This window comes from Belonocnema kinseyi, chromosome 9 (assembly GCF_010883055.1).
Source record: "Belonocnema kinseyi isolate 2016_QV_RU_SX_M_011 chromosome 9, B_treatae_v1, whole genome shotgun sequence".
Classification (NCBI taxonomy): Eukaryota; Metazoa; Arthropoda; class Insecta; order Hymenoptera; family Cynipidae; genus Belonocnema; species Belonocnema kinseyi.
Window position 1 is genome coordinate 5107130 of NC_046665.1, and position 8106 is coordinate 5115235.

General features: G+C 38.4%; 1 protein-coding gene across 5 annotated transcripts in view; it reads right to left on the bottom strand.

Annotated features, from left to right (window-relative positions):
• LOC117179771 (NSFL1 cofactor p47-like) overlaps nucleotides 1–8106 on the bottom strand; it is a 201987-nt gene that overhangs the window by 73033 nt on the left and 120848 nt on the right. For 3 of the 5 annotated variants that reach the window (XM_033371866.1, XM_033371863.1, XM_033371862.1), the window contains exon 3: nucleotides 534–656. The exons of the other annotated variants lie outside the window; for them this stretch is intronic. In XM_033371866.1, coding sequence (XP_033227757.1) covers nucleotides 534–656 — 123 coding nt within the window. The remainder of the gene's footprint in view (nucleotides 1–533; nucleotides 657–8106) is intronic. 5 annotated transcript variants of the gene reach the window in all.

An 8106-nucleotide genomic window follows, 5' to 3' on the forward strand; every position in this document is an offset into this window, starting at 1 on the left:
GGAGGGGACCAACAGAGAGAATACATTATTTGAGTAAGATGGGAGTATCGGTGATAGACTTTGTGATCAGGATATGCAAGGTTGAGAGAAGATAGAGAAATTCGCGGTGGCAGGTAGGGTGGAATCAGAAAATCAGCCATTAACTTTGTGGATAAAGAGGGAGAGTGGCGGAAGGCAGGGTGGGGAAGAAGGGTCGTTAGGGGAAAGGGTGTCATGGACGAGAGAGGCGATAAAAAAGTATCAGGAGCAGTTGGGCAACGTAACCTTTGAGGGTGATTCGGTATTCAGGAAGAAGAAGAAAGGAATGGTAAAGCCGTGATGGGATAGGGAATGTAAACTGATAAAGAGAAGGGTAAAAAAGAATTACAGGAAGTGGAAGAAAGGAACCGCTAAAAGGGTGGAGTACGTAGAACTGAAAGTATCTTTTTTGCGCTAAACTTGTTTAATATCTTGTTCTCCTAATCGTTGTTGGTTTTCAGATCCAGTAAGTCGATTTTTTTCTGGTTTATTGGTATCCTTTTCAGGATTCTTACCTTTCTTAATACTGTCCTTAGCCGAGGAATGTGTTAGCGACAAAACCTTGTAAGTGGTCATGTCGGCAGATATTACTTTAACACTATCTCTTCCATGGTCCTTGTTGGGTATGCTTGGAAATGCTGCATGAAAGAAGGATTATTAATGTATGTCATCCAATGGATGGGTTTGTGGTCGCACACCGAAATGAACTCGCGTCCATACAAGTATGGGTGAAAATTCTTTATGACATGTAAAACGGCCAGGCATTCCTTTTCAGACTTAAAATGGCGTTGTTCGGTAGAACACATTTTTTAATAAGTGATGGACATACCCATGGAGTCCTTTTTTACTTAAAGGGGTAGGGTATCTCTTGGAGGCAAAAAAATCGAATTTTTGTACGTTACATTTTCTAAAAGTATAACATTTTAAAAGTAATTTATTTCACTTGTTTTCTAGTTTTAAAACTTTAAACGCGTTTTTCTAGAAACCACCCTTTTAAAACGGGTCACTTTTTTGCCCCTTTTTTGCTTGGACTCTCCGGAGAATGACTGTAACTCGAGAAATTGTTTATATTTTTACATGAAAAAATTATTGAGAGAAGTTCAAATATGTGTCTATCCAGTGCCATAACTTCACTTTTGTTCTGATCCCCATATGAAATTAGCATATTTTTTTAGCAAAAATGCTAAAAGTTTGACTAATTTTGCACAGTTTTGGATTAATCTCCGATATCCTGATAACCCAGAATTTTCTGATCGTCTTAACAGTTCTGGGCCTAGGGAAATTCTTTATAGCTGTAATTTCCTTCGGATAAGGTCTCAGTCCATCGCTGCTGATTATATGTATCCTACATATGCGATTTCGGTAAGGAGAAAATCGCATGCACACACACACAGTCATCAAAAAGTATCGCCCCCCCCCCCCACATCAGCGACAATATGCGTTTTCGTCAGAAATGTTTCAGACAAAAGTTTCAGGGTTTTGGACGAGGATCTGAATGGTGAGCTTGAACCTGACCTTGGCATTGACCTATAAGATTATTTCAAGGTCAACTTTCATTTTTCAAATGGAAACTCTTATTTTTGACACCGTCAATCGAAAAAACGCAAATCTTTACGTTTAGATATAAATCAAGGTCATGTGACCCGATGACCTTCGGGGTCATTCCAGGCTCGAGTGAACTCAAATAAGGTCTAGATGGCTGATCAACGAAAACATGCGTTTAAAGAAAATATTTAAACATTGTATCCAGATCCAGTCGACTAAGGCGAGATCCATCGTAGGTCTCATCATTCCACAAAATAAACACTCTATGTAGATCCGTTCCGCAGAGGCAAACTCCATTGAGAGTCTCATCAATTCAAAAAAAGGTCGTATGTGGATCTGGCCAGTTAGGCGAGATGGTCTCATCAGATTACAAACAAAAGTTCGTATGTGAATCCGGCCAGCTAAGGGGAGATTCATAGTAGGTCACATCACAAAAAAAAGATCGTATGTCACCACTTTACAGCAAATGTTCAAATTGCTGTACATGCACGGCTTGGCAATGTTTATACGACCCTGGAATGACCTCGAAGGTCAACGGATCACATGACCTTGATACATATCTAAACGTAAAATTTTGCGTTCTTTCGATTGGCGGTGTCAAAAATAAGGATTTCCATTTGAAAAATAAAAGTTGACCTTGAAATAACCTTGAAGGTCAACGCCAAGGTCATCGTCAAGTCCACCATTCAGATCCTCGTCCAAAACCCTGAAACTTTTGTCTGAAACAATCAATTTTCAGATTTTGTATGCTATTCATAGTTATAGAATCGCTTTTTCATATTAAAAAGTACATCTTTATCTGCAAAATTATCATTGTTATTAAGCTTAGAAGGTCTGATGTCATCCCTTATTTTCCTTTAAACTTTTATAGATTCAGTATCGACAAACGGTATAGATTTTATTCGGTCGAGATAGGGAACGTGTCTTCTACTACTAAATTCGTCGTCATATCAGAGATGTTGAAAGGACCGTTTTCTACGACAATCGTATCTTTTAAGGCTCGAAGTTTTATCAGGTTAACATCGGAACCTGTATCTTCTAATAAATGGGCTTTTGGACTACTACTTCTTCTATTCTTCTATTCTATTACCTCTATTACTAGCTTTACGCACTGTAGTTGAATAATAGGTTATCAAAGCGTGTCTTTGAAAAGCTAAAAAAAAGGACTTAGAATGTCTATAACCCTCGCTAGGTCAGTTATGTAGTTTTACTGAGGTCGTCACGCAATCTCTCGATACCTCTCTCTCGCTCGTATTCCTAGCCGTAAATCTAGAGATTTCCTGTCGAATGTTTATTCCGTTATTCGAGAGACTTCGGATTATTGGAATATCGGCGATTACTTCTACTTCGTTATCAGATGATAAAGTGATGGATTCTAGTTTCGTCTCTGCGGTAACGCAAGAGATGACGGGCTATACTTCCTCTTCTAATTTTTCTAACAATTCACGCTACACATCATCACCACTTCAACATCCGATTCTCAGTCCCACCGAAATGGAAGAGAAATGAGAAGGTGCGAGAGAGAAAAGGAACTAAAATATTCACGAATTCGACAGGTGAACACAGTTGTGAATATGAATGACAATTATAATTCCTGAAATTTTTCTTCTTTTGATGCGTTTCTATCATAGATCGTCTCTCACCAATAAATCACTTCGCGTGACACAGTGCGCGAGCTGTCACTCCAATCTAGTCTTTTGTTAAGGTTGTAGTCTAGTTGGTCACTCTGGAAAATTTTTTCATTTACATTTTTCGAATGTATATGTATCTAACAATATTGTATTAAATTTTTTATGAAGATCTGAGCAGTATGAATGTATTACATGACCGCGCGTACCTGAGCGCCTGACGCACTCGTACACTTGAAACGCTTTTTTCTCAAAACGTTTTGAGAAACTGGCCACACGATTTCTCCGCAACCAGTAGGCCATTCCTTCTGAAACTTTGACCACACATTCTACACATAATTACTCACGAAATGACGGTTGGAAATGAGATGGAAGGGAATAAAGTTAGATGAAGTAAAAAACTTTGAACATTCGGGACATACCTTGCAAAAAAATGGAGATCATAGAGTTCATATAAGAGAAAGGATAAAAAAATCAGCAGGGGTAATGGAAAGATAATGGGGAAAAGGAACAAAGTTTTTAAAAATTGGGGAAGAGGAATGTGGTTATTTGATATGTTGGTATGGTCGGCAATAGGTTATGGAGCAGAGATATGGAGATGGAAAGAAAGGTAAGAGATTTACAGTTTACAAGTGAGAGAAAACGCAATGGGATAAATGAAGTACTAGAGCAGAAAAGAGGGCATGGAAATTTGAGACAAAGCTGAGGGAAGGACGGAGGGGTATTAGCGAGAAAGTGTTTAATTGCGACGAAGGAAAGGAGAAGGAGGGCAATAGAATTAACGAGATCCAAAGAAGAAAGAAGGGAGTTCTTTAACACTAGAGAAATAGAATACGGGACTGGAGACCTGAGATGGGTTGTTTTTCCTCGGCAGGGGTTCATTTTTAGACGAAACACTTAATTTTGAATAAAAAGTAACAAATGAATTTTGTTTTAAATTCTCATATTATCGATTTATAAGTCTAGAATTAGAAATGTGTGACTTTCTTGCGATTAAATACATCTAAACTTGTACTTGTGAAGTAAAAAATCAATGATTTGATGGACTATAATAAAAACACAATTTTAAACTAAAACTGTTATAATGCATTGATTTTTAGTATTTCAAGACGATTTTTAAATTCCTGTTTATCGCAAGAATTCACAGATTTTGAATTTCGAGCTTTCAGAAAGCTAATGTTGAAATTGAGAATGTTTTTTTTTTCAATTTATACCCGGTTACACGACCTGCTTAATAATGGAAGCGGCTATGGCGGGTTGGACCTTTTTTGTGGCAGCAGGTACTGCCACGAAATTTTGACTACGTGGCAGCTAGGGCTGCCGCGCGGCAGTAGTTTGCCGACGATAGGTATAGAGGAGCGAATGAAAGAGAATGAAAGAATTCACATGGAAAAATTTCAAAATGGACATACAAGAGAAGTGAAAGGAAAAGGAAACGGAAGTCGCTTAGATCAGAAGCGCAAAGAATTGTAAGTAATGGTTATGTAATATTCTAAGTAGATAAAGATGATCTTGCTTTCTCGGCTTCTCTAGCTTTCGATCGCCCGTTCATTCGTTCGCTAACAGGTCCCAAATTGCACTCTAGTAAAAACAATGAGTAAGGATTTTAACGTTAAACTTACCATTATTTCTTATTATTATTTTTCCCTCCTCACATCCCTCTCCTGAAATCACAAAAAACCTAACTACGGAAACCATAGCTCAACATTTTTGCTAGGCGCCAGGCACGCATGTGCCAACAAAATGCGCAATCATTATCCAAAGGGACGTGGCGGGTTTCTGGGCCCAGGCTATATTGAACCCTCTGATGAGTTAGGGTAGAGGGGGTCAATCAGACGTAATACAAAAGTTTAAACCAGTAGAGAATTTAATTTAGTATTAACCCGCATCTTACTCGTGAATAGAGAAAAGCAAGTAGGAATAAAAATAAAATTGTGATGACATTTATTTCATATAACTTTCCTATTCGATTCGGGGAAAGTTTCCCGCGAATTAATGCGATAGCTAAAGGCATAAAATTAATAAATGCTCTATCGATTGGCTAATTTTCCAAGGTAAAACTTTAGTCACTAGGCTTACATTATACTTAGAATCAACATTAGAAATGATTACCATGGCATCAAGACATAAGAATTACAAAGATTACAATAGATAGATCAAACAAAATAAGCCCGATCTTTTCATAGTCGATAATCAAACAAAATTGGATAATTAGGTTTACGTGTAAGAGTGGACCTTACATCAACAAAGTAGTTAACTGTTTCTAGATAATTACAAAACTAATTACGGTACTAAGCGATAACGAACAAAAAATCAGAGAGTTAGCAAATCAGGACTGTCTCTCTGCTCGTGGCTGCCGAACGAAAGAGAACGTGGCGTGTTGGTCGTCGAGCTCGCGGTATCGTTTCCTCGGAGCGCCTTTCCCAGTCACGGCGCTGATTTGCTACTTTCTCGACGCTCTCCTAGGATTGATTGGTTCGAATCTCGACTCGCTCTTTCCGCACGTGGTGCCTGTTTGAGACAAGGTGCAGCGCCCCTGCTTCAAGACAAAATGGGTACTCTGTAACTAATAAAACATATCTACAAGGCCGATCCTTAGTATTTTCAGTAAATGAGGAAGCTTTCGTCCTCTCTCAAGCGAGAGTGTCCGCATTGGCAAATCATACGCAAGCCAATGCTTTAAGCATCGAGGGCCCTGTTAGGGGATGTGAGGACTTCCTTCAACGAAGGAATTACTGGTGCAGGCGCAAATATAGCTCCTGGTCACTAAGTTCGTTCCATCCAGATTCCAGGAATATTGGAGATAGCAAACGGAAAGGCGGAAACCAGATTCAAATTCAAATCTGGATTCTTAATTTTAAGTTTGGACAGCGAGAAGATCTCAGTCCTCTGCTGGCGTGGACTACAGAGTTCCAAAATCCCTCGATGTCCCTCGTTGAGAGTATCCATGAGGCAAGGTCATAAATATCAAACAAAAAATATTTTGCAAATTAATCCTAAATTCTTCAAATAATTCTAAATGTGACCTTGAAGTACCGTAGCACGTGCCAAGAGAACCGATTTTACCTCAAAAATGAAATAGTAATTAAAATAAAAGGACTTCAAATTTTGTCGTGTTACAGGATCTAGATATAAGATTTTCTGTAAATAGTTGTAAATAACTGTAAATAGTAATGATAATATTTAATCAAAATATGCAGGCAAAAGTATTGTAAGAGCTGGGAGTCCTACATATCCTCAGGGGACAAATTATGAACGAAGAGGAAGAAAGGAATAAATATAGGATCGAGCGTTACACTATTGGAAAATAATTATGACTACGCGCGACTACTACCGAATCCCAAAGTGATCGCAATGCCTTATTCGAACAAGATAGTCAGGTGAAAACTCAGCGCCGAGAATAATTTATTTAACGTAAAAAATTAATTGGTGGTTTTCTGAATAATCGGCTGCAAACTGAACTCAATTACACATCATCCCGAGCGTAAGTATTGACTTCGGAAAATTAAGCAGGTCTTATGAATCACATAGTCAATAGCCATGTATTATAAAATAATGCAGGAAACGCCAGAGGACGGCATAATTATGGAGGCTTAAAACATTTTTTAAGGCCTATTATCTTATACTTGAAAATTCAAATACTTCTTCTTTTCGTAGCATTTTTTGAAAACTTGCTCGGTAGTTTTCTTTGAAACGAGCTCGGGGCCGGTAAAGTCAATTCTAAGTTCAGGCACGGAAGAACGCCAATAAAGTACATATTCCCAAATCGACATTCAAACTTTTTCCGTGTCGGCTTCAATCAAGTAAACGAGTATTGACTTCGTCGGAAGCTTGCGTTTTTGTAAAACGTGGTCGGCAGTCAAAGGTTTACTGTAAAAAATATGTAGTACAGCGAACCCGGGATTCAGGCCTCCCGGATTTAGACATTCCAAGAATTCAAGCCACGCGCAGAGTGTGTGGTTCTCACTGAGGTGTGAAGAAACAGGAGCGTTGCTATTAGGTGCTTTACTCTAACGGCCTACCCGTGTAACTGCAACATGATGTTTTGACAGTTCACTCGAAGCTGAAGGTACACGCGAATAATCATGATGGTGAGCTCATATCGAGCAGCAGTAGGGCTCCAATGTTTGGAACCAACTGAAGCCGATGGAAATGATTCGCTAATCGGATTATTTTGTGTGATCGAATCAGCAGTCCTTGATCGTGACAAAAGCGCCATTTGAAAAAAAACGAATATATATCGCGAAGTAGTATCCCTAAGTTATTGGAGCAATGTTAATGAAAAAGGGCAGTGAGTATCAATTCATTTTACTCGAAAATATTACTACGATTTAAAATTGATTATTTACTATAAGATTACTTATTTTTATTTAATTGAAAGGAACCCGTACTAAATATATTGGAAATGGCTCTCCGTGAAATTGGCTTAAATTTTGCAATTTGGAACATCTTTTCATACTGAACAAAATATTTTAAGGCCAAAACTTGATCCTATGCGCCGTTTTGACGCTACAATGCGTCAAACTTTGATAGTAAACAGCTTCAGTACACACACAATGCTTAAGGGAGATTTAGATAAGCATGTGACTACGAATATGTACATGAGTTTACAAAAGTGTGAGGTGGAACTTGCGTGTATGAGTGACTGAGCCGTCGAGTGACTAAGTGCTTGAGTGACTGAGTGATTGCGTAACTGAGTAACAGATATGAAGAGAGAGCAAATGACAAAGTGAGCAATGTAGAAAGTGAAAATGATGAAGTGAGTGAGTGAGTGAGTGATCGAATGGGTGATCGATTGAGTCTGCTTTATTGCATATTTGAAGATAAACAATTGTCTATTATGTACCGATCACTGAAAAAACACGTGGTAGGGCCAACTACTTGAATTAGTAAAATATTAGACTGCCTCCTTGTT